Source organism: Danio rerio, chromosome 11 (assembly GCF_052040795.2).
Source record: "Danio rerio strain M-AB ecotype USA chromosome 11, GRCz13ab, whole genome shotgun sequence".
Classification (NCBI taxonomy): domain Eukaryota; kingdom Metazoa; phylum Chordata; class Actinopteri; order Cypriniformes; family Danionidae; genus Danio; species Danio rerio.
In genome coordinates, this window is record NC_141031.1 from 13,903,499 (window position 1) to 13,921,276 (window position 17,778).

Sequence of the window (17,778 nt, forward strand, 5' to 3'; positions counted from 1 at the left end):
AATTAAATTTAGTTATTAATAGGATAGTTTATGTTTTTATTGCAATACATTTATTTTAAAAGTTAAAAAATTACTGCATTAGTTAATATAATTCAAAGCACTATTTTGTAGTTATTTTTAAATAATAGGAAATTACTCATAAATACTTAAAAGTAATACAGTTTGGTATTTACTCTTGACTAACAGTCCTCAAACAAGTTTGGTTTCTGGCCCTTCATAAGAAAAACATTGTCGACACAGCACAGAGGTGCTCACGGAGACCCGAGTTCGATTCCCGGCTCAAGCTTCTTTCTGATCTCTTGCACCCCACACTTTCCTGTCTTTAAAATCTCCACTGTCCTATCACAATAAAGGTGAACCCCTAAAAAATAATATAAAAAATTCAAGAATATCATTTTTAGTCATCAAGACATCAAGATGTTATTCTTTGTATTGTGTAACCTCAACAAAAATAAAAAAATCTACAGTTGTTGATACATCAAATGACGTTTTTAATTTTCATAGATCAGGATTCAGGGCTGCCATTTCATTATTTCAGTGTTTTCAGCTTTAAGAAAGCTTATACATATATATTACATTGAATCAACCAAAAAAATAAATAAATAAAAAGGCAGTAGTATTCCCTCTTAACCAGTCAATGATTTATTACAAAACATCATCTGACAAACAGTTAAAACATTAAAAAATATATATAAAAGTATTTTTTTACAAACACATACCAATAATTTGTAGTTCTTGACAATTAGGGAAAAAAATGGAAGAAACCATCAGCAGAGCAGTGTGTGTGCCCGTGGATGTATGCATCTATGTATGTATGTATGTATGTATGTATGTATGTATGTATGTATGTATGTATGTATGTATGTATATATCCATATAAACACAAGTCTTTATCAGGGGTGTCCAAACTCGGCCCTGGACAGCCAGTGTCCTACATATTTTAGTTCGGTCACTAATTAAACGCATGCACGCACGCACGCACGCACGCACACACACACAATTAAACTAGTTTGGAGTTCAACTCTGCAGGACACTGTTTTCGGACACAGGGCCAAGTTTGGACATTATATATATATATATATATATATATATATATATATATATATATATATATATATATATATATATATATGATATGATATGATGGTTTTGAGTGCTGTGAAGCTTTAGTGTGAATGTAACAGTAGTGACCCTGTTCATCTGAACATGCTCCAGATCCACATGACAAACAATCCATCCACTAAAGTCTGTGATTACAGATTGGATAAAATGTCACAACAGGGTCTGCATAACATTAGGCTTTTAGTAACATTACTGTAATTCAAATGCTTGATTATACTTGACCATTAAACACATATTGCACTCAGGTCGCCATGTCAACGTGCACTGTATATTCACTTAACATGCAGCATGCAATCGGCTGTCTGACAGGCGGGAAAAATACGGCCTACTAAAAAATTACACCAGTTTGTGTCACAAAAAGTGCTTACGACTACAGTAGCCTGATGCATAAAGTAACACAAAAGTCGCAATTAACAATAAACCTTAAAAATTCCATACAGAAATGTGCTGTTCTTCTGAAAGTCCAATATTAACAAAGTTCTGACATCATTCATGCACTTTAAATGCAATAAAAATACTGTCCTATTAAATACAAATAACGACGTCTTTTGAAAAAACGTTTTTGGAAGATACTCATGCATTTAAACACAAACATCCAGTCCGATGTGTGCAGTGTTGGTGAGATTTGCCTATTAAACAAAGACATCACGTTCAACTTTAAAACAATGATCAAGCTGAAACCTCAACCCACTGACTCATTTCTAATCAAGTTAAAACAGGCCATACAGATTCCTTTACACCGTCCAAATATATAAAATATAATCCAAATATATAAAAAATGTAAACATTATCCCAAGTACAAAAGCTTGTGAGAACTCCTGACAGGCCAACGGTCCGCGGAAAGCTCGTGATGATGTGGTTTGTTTTTTGTGCGGTTATTCAGTGTAAGTTTTTAGATAGCATGAAGCATGAGGCTGCATGCTTAACTATCTCTTAGAAAAGTCATAGGTTCCATTTACCTTAAACCCTGTGATGGGAACATTTTTAGGTTGCAAGTAAACTGAACATGCAAAGCTGGGTGAAAAAAACATACAGGAAGAACAATTTGAGAAACTATCAATTAATTGTGCGTTAAAAGTTTTACCTTAAAAAAAATTAACGTTTTTGTTTGGATTTAAGAAGATCTTCACATCTTTAAGTTGTCTTCTCATGATCGGAATTTACTGTATTTTAAATATAAATTAAAATAATTATTTAAAATTAGGGTTGTCATGATACTGGTATCTTATATCAATTGGTACTGGAATTTTAAATACTTCCATTACCTGCTAACATTTAAGCACTGTGGAATGCATTCTTCAACAGTGCTGGATTGCCATTGTGTTCACGTGCTCAACAGAAATGACTGTGGTTGGCCGTGAAGTTTATCAGTTAACCGAACTCACTGCTGTTTATTGTGTGTAACCACAGATACAGAGACACTGGAGAGTTTTAAAGCCGTGATTTATCAGCAGATCTATGTCAACTTATAGTCAATACAGCTGATCGACGTGTCTTTGAAATGCTCTAGTGTCCCTGTACCTGTGATTACACTCACTAAGCAGCAGTGAGTTCGGTGAACCGATGACCTTCACGACCAATCACAGTCATTTCTGTTAGGCATGTGAACACAATGGCAAATCAGTGATGTTTAAAGAACAGGCTTCACAGCGCTCAAATATTCACAGGAAATGGACGTTTTTAAAATTTTAGTACCGATTGGTATCAAATTCCAGTATTGTTACCCTATTTATAATCATAGAATTTGTTCTTAAACTTCATTAATTCATTTTAATAAAAAACAGGTAACAAAAAATATCTAAAACATCTATTTGGTTTGATATAAGATAGTAATTTAGACAATAAATTCTCCTGTTTTTTTTAAACACCTTGACCAACATTTACCAGATTTCAAGTACCTTTTTGGCTTTCCACAGTATTTTTGTTATCGTCTTTACGCATGGATGATTGCAAATGCTTTGGAACCACTTTGAGAATGTGGAATAATGCATGAAAAGAACCACTTAACTATTCCATTGAAATAGCATTTGAACTCGCAGCTTTATAAACCGTACACAAAGTCTGTGCAAAAATGAAAAGCTCTTGGAAAATGAAATGAATTCAATGCTTTTGCACATTTTCATAGAAAATCATTCAGTTTCCCTTCTCGACAGGTTCACAGAAAGTGAGAAAACCAGACCAGCAACCGTACTTTAGTTTTCTTTTTGGCCAACAGTACTCTAATAAATATTAATAAATAAAAAAAAGCTTAATTATTCCCTGCGTAAGACTAGCTTACTTCCATTTACATGCTAATAAAATACTTCACTCTGTAATCGTTGGAATTCTGTGCTGCTCAAATGTGCAAGCAGGTGCGTCGGGGAGTCCAAATGGAGAACCACGTACTGTAACAGTCCTTGACTCATTTATCTGTTTATCAGTTTGCTTTTTTCAGGATTCGGATGATTTTCTGGCATTGCTGTAACTGTAATCACTCCAGTAGCTTCACATGTAGCAACCGAGGAAATGTTAGCGGTGTGGATCCGAGGCTCACCCTGATTCCGAGTAAGCAACACGTTTTCCTCAGCCTCGTCTTCATCTTCATCTGAGCAAAGCCTCCAATCATCCGCTTCCTCGCTCTCAGATCCCTGCACGGCAATCTGAGGAACCAACGGATTTCTTCTTGCCACACATTCCTCCTCCGACTGCGATTCGCCCATTATATGCTTGGGCCGCGTGCCAGTAGATGTGCCTGTCTGAGCGGAAGTCTGTGGAGCATCCGGCTCATCAAAGCTCACTTCCTGCACAGCTTCCTGCTTCTTGAAGGAATCTCTGCGTTCAGACAGATTGAGTTTACGCATGACCACAATCTGCTCCATGCGTTCGCTAGGCCAGTCCCTTAATCTTTGGGCACACAAGTATCCACCAAGCCTGCCGTGATCTGTTGTATATACCGAACCGCAGGCCACCTCTCCCTCAGCGTCTCCAGAGACGTCCAGCTCACAATGAGGGACCTCAAGGGTGTGTCTACGGGCCGCATGTGGCTTTTTGTCAGCGAATAACGCCCCTGAAAGTTTCTCTGCAGACTGGACTCTCTTTAGCAAAGGAGAACGTGGAGGTTCTGCACTTCGGGGTCTGACCACATGCCGAATGATGGTGGGGGGTGAGAGGGTTTTGCCGTGGAAGGAGTGGAGGGTTTTGGAAATGCTGGGTAATGGTGAAGGGGAGCGCTGAGGTGACAGAGCCTGTGGAGAGGAGGTGCAGGCCAGAGGAGAGGGAGGGATGCTGCTGGTGGACTTCCGTCTGCCCACTTTAGTGTACCGCTGGTTGCCAAGTTTAGACCCGAGTCCGTGCAGTGAACTGGGACGCATCTGAACTGCCGGTGAACTCGGAGAGCTGGAGCATGGAGAGGCGTTCTGGGGCAGGCCGGTATCTGAACAGATGTTTGAAAAAAAAAAATAAATAACACATTATAAATTATAAAGGGCTTCGCAAATTGAAGTCTAAAATTTTATAAGTCTTCCTTATGTAAAAAAATTGTCATGCACAGACAAACAAACATCACAAAACAACACATATAGCGCATTTATCGTGTATGGCCATGCACTCAAGGCGCTTCACATTCATGAGGGGGGTCTCTCCAAACTACCACCAGTGTGCAGCATCTACATGATGTGTTGGTAGCAAAAGGAAAACAATGCCAGTCTGCTCACCACACACCAGCAACAGGTGGAGTGAAGAGACGGTGATACAGCCAATTTGGTGGATGAGGATTATTGTTAGGTCCTGATGATTAAGGGCTGATGAAGGGAATTTGGCCAGGACACCAGGGTTACACCCCTTCTCTTTAAGAAAAGTGGGACTTTTTAATGACCTGAGAGAGTAAGGACCTCGGTTTAACGTCTTTTCAGAAAGACGGCACTCAGTGAAAGTATGGTTCACTTTTACTAGGGCACAAGAACTCACACAGACAGCAAGTTAAGCGCCCCCCCACCCCCCTGCTGACTTCACTAATACCACTTCCAACCACCCTAGTTTTCCCATGTTTTGCCTTGCTTAGCTTTAGGGAGTAACTGGTCTATGGCTACAGGGTGATATGGCTGTGGCAATTAAAGCAGTCATGCTTTAAGTTCTTCTCTCTCTTATTCAAAATAAAGTTCAGAAAAAATTATGTCCATCCAATCCATTGCATAAAGAGGATGAGCTATGGGATTATCGGTTTATTTAAAAAAATCTGTGGCATTTTGATACTTTGCTTTCAATGGTGCAGCCGTGTTAAAACACAAATTTCTGTGAACTAATTAATTTTGAATAGAGACGAGCATACAATAAGCTTTAATTAATGATTCTCAAGCATCCTTCACATTCAGTCTTTATTTTACACACTTTGTTTTGTTAAAAAGTGCTCTATATGCTGTGAAGTCAAAGTCTTTTGATTGTCAAAACACCTCTCAAAAATTTTTCTATGGATGCAGCCTTTTTTTTTTTTTTTTTTTTTACATTTTATGCTGTACATACGTTTTAGTGGTTGTGGGTAAATGTGGCCGACAATGTGAGGTTGCATATTTTTTTACATGCAAAAAGTTTATACAAATTTTAGACTGCGTGCAACAAACTTAACTCAGGGCTATAAAATCTATGAAATCCCCCACAACCCCTAAAATCATTTTCAATTTAGGTCAATTCACCCCAAAATTAATCACCTGTGAGCCACCTGGGGTCTGTTCTTCACACCTCCCTTAAATAATCTAAGATGATTTGACAGATCCTGGATACATTTATCTTGATAACTGATCTCTGACTAATTTGTTTCTTTATACAAGTTTGCGAATCAGATTAAAATATTTGGATGAACTAATCTGAGATCGCTGCATGTGTTGTGAAGGACAGATCTATCGATCCTCGAAGTCATGATGAGCAATGCAATGATTGGCTGATGGCACAGTAGCGTAATGACATAATCTGATTAAAGGGCCATGAAACCCCCGTTTCAGCAGGGTGTTTTCACACCTCTAGTTTGAAAAAAATCAGGAAAGTTGATTTGTCCAGCTCTGTTTAGGGAGGAGTGTCGAAGGACAGAAAAAGTGAAGGTGCATAAAAATTTGCATAAAAATGGGAGTTTCGATTTGGGCACACGCACAAACACACAGACGCGGGCAGAAAGACAGTGACTGTGTTTCATGGACATCAGTAATCAAATTATTTGACAAATTAATAAATGGTGGACTTTAACTGCAGTTTGGCACTTTCATTTAAGAATTTCATCCATGCCCCTCGTGACAAATGAGATATTTGATCAGAGGAATTGCTGGAAGCATGTATTTTTAGTGCAATGTTTGATACCGCACAGCAAATGAGATAAAAAAAATAACTCAGCATTAATCAGAAACTTAGATGCACTCGGTAGGTAGCATGAGAAAGCCGTGTTATTTCCATCACAAAATGCGGCGAAAATCCTCCACGACGGTAATAGCTTGATTGCGGTGTTTACATGTTTACACTCGGAGAGCAGAATTTATAACGGATCTTTCAGTCTATAATATTGTAGTGATATTAATGTACTTAAGTAACTTAGAAATCATTTGACTAAGGTCCGTTTTTAAACACTGAAAGAGTACTGCTGACGAACTAACTTTGCAATCTGAATAAACAAAGACCACTGATCGCTTTCCAAATCTATAGAGACAGGACAATCAACACCAACTGGAGCCACGTTTTTATTAAAAGGAGACTAGCAGCAATTCCGGAATTCAACATTTCCATGAGAAAAGCTATCGGGTAAAAAATTTTTTCCTTAGACACGTATTTTTGTCGAGCGTTGTGTGCACTGTAATCCACACGTGAGTTCTGTTGCGCTCATATAGCAGGAAATGAAAACAAAGCCTTCCTGGCAGCAAATTACAAAAGCAAAACTGACGACTCATATCTCCAAACAATTCTTCTTCTCCCATTGTTTTGGCAACACAACATGGTGTCTCTCTGCCGCCTGAACACTGTACAGGTACAAATGGTTTAAGCTATCATGCATATTAATAAAGTTGCACCACATACACAATAGAACGAGCTGATTGGTAAGTACCAAGTCTTTCTCATGAATGAATGCAGCACACTCAGAGACGTCACGAAGTACTCCCAAGTACGGACAGCCAGTCTACATGCTGGAATACACACAAGGATCTAATCGCCGTGATGCAGCTTCAATAATTTTCAAACCGGAAGAACGAATTTGCTCGAAATTACACAAAAACAACAAATTTTCACTTTTATTGTGAAATATATGTGTCCTGATAGTGTTTTTAGCAGCGTGGGACAAATATATGACTGTCAACCGCTCAAAATATGTGTTTTGGTGTTTCGTTACAAGTTATGTTCATTAGTCCATGTGAGCATAAAATTCCCAGCAATTGTTAAATATGAAACGCAATACCTTTACACGTATACTGTGGGCTGCAGCCTTTACACTTTCATGTGTCGAGAGTATTTAGCAACTGATTTAGTTTTTCTTTATTATAGTAGCCTAGGTCTATTCAAGTTTCTTAATCGGCATAAGGAATAACTGGCAGTTTAAATTAATTTTGCAAAAAAGCATTTGGATATTGGTAAATGCATCTGCAATTTTTACAAAGCATCAAATCACTGTCATAATTAACTGTCAAAACATGCATGACTGCAAAAATTATATAAAGGAGAATATTGTGCATGTCTATTATCATAGATAAATTGTACTAATGCTGGTACCTTAAAATAGTATGCGTTTGTCTCCAAAAGTCCATATTAATAAATGTTCTTTTTGAAACTCTTGGGGACAACAACCCCATGACAGTCTTTGCACTTTTATTTCGGAGTGCAGATTGCATAAGTTTAATTAGAAAATATCAGCATTTGGTACATACTTTCAGTATTACCTTTGCTTGAAATTACCTAATCTAATCCTGTTTATATGAAATAGGCTTGCTCCCGAGCAGGTTTGAGCTAACAGAGCTGTTGCTCTGAAAATCAACTCACGGATAAGTTTTACTTAATTGACAATTAAATGTAAGCTTGATTACAACAATAACATCACAAATAATTTAGTTTTGAATATTTTTTTGTAATTTTCCCAAAGTTGAACTGATCAATTAAGGTATGACGACTTTGCTGAAATTGTTTCTCCTTTCTCAAAGCAGTCAGGTCATACCAGTGGTGTGGTCAGGAACGGGGCTCCGGCAGGGTGTTGTGGGTCCTGAAGAAAGGCTGTGTGTAGGAGAGCCTGGCAGACTCTCGCTGGAGGACACAGAGTGATGCAGGCCAGAGGAGAAGCTGCGGCTGCTGTGCATAACTGTGCTCTGTTTGGACAGCTTCTTTAGCATGTTGCGCCTCCTGTGTACACAACAGATTATTTGGGTTAACAGCAAACCTCGATGAATGATTAACTCTTGCACGTGCATCAAACAGAACGTCATTAACATCAGAAAAAGACAACATATTAGCCTGTATATACTATGGGTGACTCTAGAAATGCATCTAGATAAACATGCATCTACAAATGCATGTAGATAAAACCTTAACCTTCTATTATTTAACTGTTTTGAATATTACACAAGTTATTTCTAAAAAAATAATGTGCATTTAGGGACATTTTATCTTGAAAATATTAACTTAACTTCTGGTTGACCTATTTTTGACTGAAACATGCATTCAAGACTAATATTCATATTTGCATCCATTTACCAAGTTAAACACTTGCATGCAACATATATTTTCTGTATTATTTGTCATTCCAATAGTAAAATAATAAATGGTGTATGTCCCTACATTGTAGTCAACTCTGCTACAGGGTAATAAAAAAGTATAACAACCTTTAAAGCACTGAGAGAATAAAAGCATGTGACTTGCTCCAAGTGATGTCAATTCCTATGTTGGGAAAGTCTAGAAGGATTTTGAGGTGTGCCATTATTCTTTTCTCATCATTTGTAAAAAATGTTAAGCATACACCAATAGTAGATTATGTAAACTCTGTTATTGTGATATTTTAATGAGTTTCTCATTTGCAATTTAAAAACATTGATGAAAATACACAAAGTTTGTTTTAGACATGCCATGTTTCTTTATGAGTTACCATCTGAGATAAATATTGATTACTAATCAATACTGATTCAAATTAAAATGTAATTGAAATCCATATATAAATACGAATATATATTTCTGTTAATCAACCTCAGTCCTGATCAAAACTACTGCCTTGTTAAGAAAAATTACAGTTTTTTTTTAACTCTTTTATTGCCAATATCACTAATGTTATCACTGAACGCATTTTGCCCCATTGACGTCCATTATAACCACATTTTATGGTACATAAATAGAGTCTTTGTTTTTATTCATACCATGTAGTTCTGAGAGCTGAGATGCATTTTTTGATTTTCTTAGACACATCAAGGTAAGTGCATAAAGGTCACTCACACACACTCACAGATACACGTACACACACTTTAATTTGCTGTTATACTCCATATAAAATTCAGAAACAAGGCCAACAGGCCTATCTAAAGGGTTATTGTTGCCAACAGTACAAATGAATAATTTTACCTCTTCCCAACAGGGAAAACTACCAACGAAATATATAATTTGTTGGAGTAATATAAATATGAATATAAATATTAATATAAATATGATAGTAATATATATAAATATGATAGTAATATATATAAGTATGATATATATATATATATATATATATATATATATATATATATATATATATATATATATATATATATATATATATATATATATTCAATGCATTTCTCAAAATAAGATCTGTAATTAAAAATTAATCTGCTAGCTGAAACACAGAAAAAGTTATGACCAAATTAAGACACAAAATCACCCCAGAGTGACTGAAAACATCCCCAACAGTACATAAGGGTAAAACTGTATTATGCATGTAGACATTACAGGTTCCACTGTTTATCTTGATATCTGAATAATAGAACTAGCCATTAAAACACCCAACCACTATTTAATAACTGAATAAACATGAGCTATAAGAACATTAATTCTCCTGACCGGTCCTTATTGTCCTTCCATCTGCTTTTACAGCGGCGGGCCATCTTTCCTTTACATCTGCTCTTGCGTGCCGGACCGATCTTTATAGACGTGTCCTCCAGTGCGATAGTCTGCAGAGTCACCTGGTTACCACTCTGTACATCAAAACAGCCAAAACAAAGTAGATGAAACTAACTGAGATGATAAAAAAACCTCTCTTAATTCTATATTATTTATTTATTAATTACTTTGTTAGTTACTACTGAGAATTAATTATCGAAAAAATCCTTATAAACTATTGACAAACTATCTATATTCAGTCATTGTTGAATTTATAGTACAGTCATTGACATTTTACTAGTTTAGTTATGGATCATTACAGACCATTAAAATAAATGTTAAAGGTTTGAATAGTCAAAATAATTGTAGATGTGTTGTAATAATTACTATCAAAAGTCAAAATTGCCTTTCAGATAACTAAATTATTCCATTCATTGAACATTTTTATGGACAAATACATTTGTTGACATTTGATGATAAAATTATGACTGTATTTATCAAAACTTATTAACAATGAACATTTTGTGTTACTTTAATACATTTTTTACATAGTAAGACCAATATAAACCAATTAAATAACCAATACACATGTGCAATGATGTGCAACAGTGATTTCACAACAGTTTAAAGTGCTTCAGACCTAATAATCAATTCTTACCATGGTAAAACCAACTGTCAAATACAGCTTTAAAGGAATATTTCACACAAAACTGAAAATCCTGTTATCATTTACTCATCATCCTGTACATGTAACCAACCTGACAGAGTTCTTTTTTATCTGTTTAACACAAATAAGTTGTTTTGAAAAAAACATTAACGTCCATAGTATATATTTTTCCTATTATCAAAGTCAACGGGTACCAGAAAACCTTCTTCAAATGATCTTCTTTTGTGTTCAACAGAAAAAAAGCTAACTCATAAAAGTTTAGGTAAATAGTGATAGTAAATAGTACATTTTCATTTTGGGGTGAACTATCTCTTTAAGTATGTGTTTTAAAATGTGTGTATTTTGCAAAATTCCTCAAATGACATTTTGTTTATGGTCTACTTTAGAATATTACACAATGGTTCAGCGAATCCCAGCATGCTGCTTTTTAAATACCTTCAGGAGAAGCTCCATCATCTCTGTGTGCACCAGACCTTGCACAGATTCTCCATTCACATGAGTGATCAGATCACCTGCTCGCAGTCCAGCCTCATGGGCAGGACTGCTCTCCTCCACACCCTGACAGACAGGGGAAAATAGAAGCACAAAACATGGATCAAAATACAGACATAATTTGGGACGCAAAATATATCAATTCAGCACTGACGTATAAACATTACACGAACAGGTAATATAAATGATCACGCTCCACAGTTCCAAACACGGGATTTGTGGAGTCATTGCAAAGTTTATACTTCATAGAATGAAAGCACGGCTGGGCAATTAATCAAAATGAAGTCACAAATGCAATTGAGCAAAGCTGAGATTGTCACACACATCTTGTCAGGAAAGGACAGTTGTGTGATCAGTAGTAAATCTCTGGTGAAGGCCGGGTGACTACAAGTGCTGCTAGAGTTCCCTATTTTTAATGATTATTAATCAAAGGCGATGTCACGTTGTACAGTAAAGCAGGTTTACTAGAACCTGCTTTACTGTACAACATGAAATCACCTTTGATTAATAATCATGAAAAATAGGGAACTCTAGCAACACTTGTAGTAATCGAGAAAATGAAATGAAATAATGCCGAAACATGTTGCCACTTATTGAATTCAATATTCTCCTTTATTTCAAGTGTTGCTGGAGCACCCTCTCTTTTTGATACTATGCTCTTTGGTGTAACTCAATCTGCATCTCTCTGAGTCTGCTACTGTCCACCGGAGGTCACATTTCTCATGCTATGAGAGCCTTTTGAATGAATGAATGACATGCGGTAACCCGGGCTGCTGAAATATTACGAAAACAAAGAAAGCAATTCGGCACGGAAAATACATTTTCAAAGCCATATATCTGACTTCAGCATTGTTTTATGATAAAAAGTATGCTTACTTGGCATGTTTCTTTACTATCTGCAAACATATTATACTATTTATAAGCTTTAGAAGAGGGGTGTCAAACTCAATTCCTGGAGGGCCGAAGCCCTGCACAATTTAGTTCCAACCCTGCTTCAACACAGTTATCTGTAGGTTTCAAACAAGCCTGAAGGACTCAATTAGTTTGATCAGGTGTGTTTAATTAGGGTTGGAACTAAACTGCAGAGCTGCGGCCCTTTTGGAACTGAGTTTGACACCTGTGCTTTAGAAGAATCAAAAACTTTCATACAGCACCTTTAAGTGTCTAAATTCAGACAGGATGCTTTGTGAAAGGAAGATTTATTAATGATTCTCTGCTCACCGAGACCATGTGGTGTATGGTGTAGATGTCACTGTTTCCCATGTAAACACGTATAGTCTGTAGCGTGAAGCCAAATTTCTTCCCAGAGCTGTGGATGATGATTGGGGGACGGAGCCTGCTGATGCTGAGCGACAGGTCTCGGTTGGGGGAGGAGTCTCGCGATGAGGGATTGGAGGAAAATGAACGAGGGGATATGGAGCGTCCCTGTAGGCTGCCACTCCCGTCATCTGGGGGAAAAAATGAAAAACGTCAAAAAGGTCTTTCCAACGGATGTGATTTAATCAAATGCAGCTTTATTCAAAATAAAAATATCTTCAAAATTTACAAGACTTACATGCGTTCATAAACTGTTTTACAATTTTCATCTCCACTGTACTATTTTACTATATATGAAAAGGACACTTTTGAGATGTTGCTATGGTAGCTGTGTTTTTTGGTAGCCGTGTTTGGGGTCTGACCTGGAGTAATGATGAGTGAGAGAGTGGACACTGATGCGGATTTGGGGACTTTGCGTCCTGGTGAGAGTCGCTGTTTGTCGGGTGTCTCCAGCTGGTTTCCAAAGCATGGAGGACCCCCTTGTTCCCTTGGAGACGAGTGTTTCGTTCCTGTGCTGTTGCTACGTAGCCTGATTCTTCGCAGGTTAGAAACGACAACTTCAGCTGCAGAATTAAAACACAAATCCACCTTAGTGACTGCATTATTATATTATTAATTTTTTCTAGTATTATAATAGAAAGACTAAAGACTGAACATTGTTAATGGACACATTTTCAATACAATTCTGCACAATCCATAAGAGGTTTTCTTTGAGGAGAGGATTTTTTATTTTTTTTATTTTTTATACATTTTTTAAAAGAGAAAATCATCAGACAGCAGAATTAAAACATATCAGATTCAAAAGCCCTTTTCCCCATCATTATTGAGTGCTGCAGGGATTTTTATTTTTAAATAAGGGCTGAAAGAGATGTGGGAAGTCTAATTGTGGTAAGGCAACTAAATGAGAAAAATAAAATGTATACACACACATTTGTAAAATGAAATGAAATCAAGAATATTTGATCTGTTAATTCACTCTTTAAATTGTATTTAAAATACAGAGAACAGACTTTGTTGACCAGTGTTTTTCCTGACAAACCTAAATATATTTTGTAAATATAAGTAAATTATCATTTTGATGTCTGGAACACAGCCCATAGAAAAAATACAGTAGGCGAAATAAAAGTGAAAAGGTTACAGAACAGAGTGAGCAACCTTCTTACAGCCGTCTTCAAAAATCATAAAAAAAAAATCTTCTGATTCCAAACTTTTTACTTTTAAAATGTTTTCTAATCCAAATTATTACAATCCCACTTTATTATTACAATAATTAATAAAAGTTAAACAACTTAATAAATACAAATTTTGTATTCAAAATTTCAGCTGAAGTCAGAATTATTAGCCCCCTTCGAATTTATTTCTTCTTTTTTAAAATATTTTCCAAATGATGTTTAACAGAGCAAGGAAATTTTCACAGTATGTCTGATAATATTTTTTCTTTTAGAAAAAGTCTTTTGTTTTGTTTCGGCCAGAATAAAAGCAGTTTTTAATTTTTTAAAAGCCATTTTAGGGACAAACTTATTAAGCAATTTTTTTATAACTTGCCTAATTACCCTAACCTGCCTAGTTAACCCAATTAACCTAGTTAAACCTTTAAATGTCACTTTAAGCTGTATAGAAGTGTCTTGAAAAATATCTAGTAAAATATTATTTACTGTCATCATGGCAAAGATAAAATAAATCAGTTATTAGAAATGAGTTATTAAAACTATTGTGTTTAGAATTGTTCAAAAAAATCCTCTCCCAGTAAAACTCCCAGAAATTGGGGAAAAAAAAGCGGTCTAATAATTAGGGGGGGTGGGGGGGGGGGCGGCTAATAATCCTGACTTCAACTGTATATTTAATCAAAGGGATAGTTCACGCAGAAACAGGACAATTCTGTCACTATTTAATAATTTTTATTTATTTCAAACATTTACAAGTTTCTTTATTCTATTAAACACAAAAGAAAATTTTGAAGAAAGCTGGAAACCTGTAACTATCAACTTTGATATAGTTTTTATTTTCCCTACTATGGAAGTCAGTGGTTACAGGCTGTCTTCAAAATATCATCTTTTGTGCTCAACAGAAGAAAGAACTCAAAGATTTTGAACCAATTGAGAGAAAGAGTTAATAGTGAGCAAATTTTAATTTTCGGAGTGAACTACCCCTTTTAATACAATTTCATGATCATTCTCAAAAGGATCACCATTGACAGATGTGATACAACATGTTTATTATAGTTGAATAATTAGCTAATTGTCAGTCAGCTTACCTTCATCATCAGTGGACAGAGCGAAACGAGGCATGGCCTCCAGGCTGTGTGTGCTGCTCACCACTAGAGGACTTACAGCTCGCTCAGGCTGAGAAGAGCTGGAGGAGGTTCGAGGGCGCAGGCTGAAAAAAAATAAACATGCATTTAAAGTGCATAGGAAAAATAACGTCTAACTGTGCCACAATAAAAACACACAAGTAAAAGATAATCTATCACCAGCTATCCAGCATCTTAAAATAAAACCCAACAGGGAGATCAGGACCTTGATGGGATAAACATTCCCACTTACTACATGGCTAATTGAGAGTAAATAAGTAGACGTGAAAAATTAAATAGAGTTAAAAAACATTAACTTACAAAAAATAAAAATAAAAATTAAAATTAGGTAGCTTTTTCATAGCATTCAGCTATAAGCTTAGATAAAAGCACAAATTCAACATATAATACAGGTATTTCAGTCATAATATCATGACATCTACACTGCTTTAATCCACATATATAACTACAGTGATAGTAATGTGAAATTTTGATTAAAAAAGAAATAAGGCAACACCAGGTTTTATAATGACCTTGTTTCACATGTACTTCTTATAGTTGAGAGTAAATTATAAATAATAGGATGCAACTAATCCTGAACATAAGCCTTATTCCAAACATATTTAGCATGTGTAGTTAACTTACTTTCCTGTGTACTAAAGTCTAGCAAGAAATTCTTTCAAAATCCTACCTGAATAAATCCTTATTTAATTCATTACATTGTAAATTTTTTTAACAAGCTCTGAGATACTGAATCTCTCCTATTTCATTTACCAGTAGATAAAGTCTTTAGATGAGAAGCAAGATGGTAGCGACTACCCAAAAACACTTGGGGATATGCTTATTTTTCTAAATCTATTTCTATTTTATTTATTTCTATTTCTATTTAAGTCTATTTCTGGAAAAGCCCTAAAAATATATAGCATAAAACTGTTATTTTCTGCATTGTTTAATATGCTGTAGTTGTTTGCCACAACATGTCAGTAAATTGGCATTTTATGAGTAAACATAATTCTTTATTGTCACCTTGCCCTCTGCGCCGAAAGCCTCTTGTCTCCAGTGGAGGCCTGTCGTTGGATCTCTCCATGGTAGTGAGTGTCTGCCCGGTCCTCTATCTCTTCACTATGACTGCGGTCTGAGGAAAAACTCAGGTTGGATGGGGTTGCCAGGTGCTCTGTGCTGCTGTACACCTACACAATTGTGAATAAAAATGCTGAGTTTTTAGAAACCAGAATAACTGCACAAAAAAATCAAGTATCGAATGTAAGGTGGATGGTAAAAAAAAAGAAAAGAAAAACGAAGACCTCCTTAATTGCACAAAAAAGGAAACTATTGGAACAATTTCTTTTGTTTTATCTTTATTTGACTGAGGCACAGCAGCACTGAAAATGAAGAGAATCTTCTAATGTAATGTAATGTGTATTTATATAGCGCATTTATTGTGTATGGCCATACACCCAAAGCGCTTTACAATCATGAGGGGGGTCTCCCCACACCACCACCAGTGTGCAGCATCCACTTGGATGATGCGACGGCAGCCACAGGACAACGGCGCCTGTGCGCCCACCACACACCAGCTATTGGTGGAGTGGAGAGACATGCAGTGATCGAGCCAATTCGGTGGAAGGGGATGATTGGGAGGCCATGATCGTAAGGGCCGATAGAGGGACTTTGGCCAGGACACCGGGGTTACACCCCTGCTCTTTCACGAGAAGTGCCATGGGATTTTTAATGACCACAGAGAGTCAGGACCTCGGTTTAACGTCTCATCCGAAAGACAGCGCCCACTGACAGTATAGTGTCCCCTTCACTTTTACTGGGGCATTAGGACTCACACAGACCACAGGTTGAGCGCCCCCTGCTGGCCTCACTAACACCACTTCCAACAGCAACCTAGTGTTCCCTAGTAGTCTCCCATCCAGGTACTGACCAGGCTCAGCCCTGCTTAGCTTCAGTGAGTAACCGGTCTTGGGCTGCAGGGTGATATGGCTGTGGCTAAATTGTGGTCAGGAAAGGGCATTGTCAGTAACAAAATAAGCACTACTGTGACAGAGATATGATAATATTACCATCAAATTGAACTTGTTTTTTGAATTAAATAAAAAGCCTTATGTGGTTTTCATTGTAGCCTATCGTCTTTAGGTGATTATTTACAATTTTACATGTATCAAAGATTCAGAAAAAATTATCAGAACATATATTGATCTGATTTAACCATGTTTATAAATAAACAACATTCACGGTATTTGTGCTTTAGTTGATATTATCAAATGTGCAGATTGTGCGGTTGCATTTAAAACAAATCTGCACCTGCAGAGCAACTCACTCGTCATCATGATAACAAGTTGTTTTAGTGCCACCTACTGGCAGAAAACGAATTAGCACTTTTATCAAACCTGTCAACTGTTTTCTGCATGTGAGCTTTATGTAGTATAAACTCAAAGTTAAATCATTGTGTTTTTAATTCATACTTAAAAATTCTACAAAATAATTTGAAAAAAAAATTTGCTCAAATTAGCTAATATACACAGAATCGTTGTCTCCTTTTTCTGGTTTCTAGCTTAATAAGATGAAATTAATTCAGTATCAGAATTGGTTATGAAAAAAACACCAAGACTGGATAAAATCAATACTTTTGCTTTTACGTCATAAATGATAGGGTCTGCTTTTAATAGCCATCATGACCAAAGTGAATGATGTACGACTCAACACAATTTTGCTAATTTGTTGCCAAATAAGAGTTTGATACTCAGACATCAGCTTACACCTTGTTAAATCAATTACTATATAAAGCAGAGATGATAAATATATTTGCTTATATATCGCA

General features: G+C 36.2%; 1 protein-coding gene across 14 annotated transcripts in view; it reads right to left on the reverse strand.

The window, feature by feature from the left end:
- Positions 1-619: 619 nt before the first annotated feature.
- Positions 620-17,778, reverse strand: part of mast3b (microtubule associated serine/threonine kinase 3b) — a 75,004-nt gene continuing 57,845 nt past the window's right edge. For 10 of the 14 annotated variants that reach the window (XM_087273478.1, XM_087273476.1, XM_087273471.1 and 7 more), the window contains 8 exons: positions 15,978-16,141; positions 14,916-15,037; positions 13,024-13,224; positions 12,566-12,792; positions 11,288-11,410; positions 10,147-10,280; positions 8,279-8,460; positions 620-4,534 (listed from right to left, as the gene is read on the reverse strand). In XM_087273478.1, coding sequence (XP_087129604.1) covers positions 3,528-4,534; positions 8,279-8,460; positions 10,147-10,280; positions 11,288-11,410; positions 12,566-12,792; positions 13,024-13,224; positions 14,916-15,037; positions 15,978-16,141 — 2,160 coding nt within the window. In that variant the 3' untranslated portion in view covers positions 620-3,527. Of the gene's footprint in view, positions 4,535-8,278; positions 8,461-10,146; positions 10,281-11,287; positions 11,411-12,565; positions 12,793-13,023; positions 14,207-14,475; positions 15,038-15,977; positions 16,142-17,778 lie in introns of those variants that run through there. The other 4 variants (XR_015502435.1, XR_015502436.1, XR_015502437.1 and 1 more) reach the window with 2 other exon arrangements.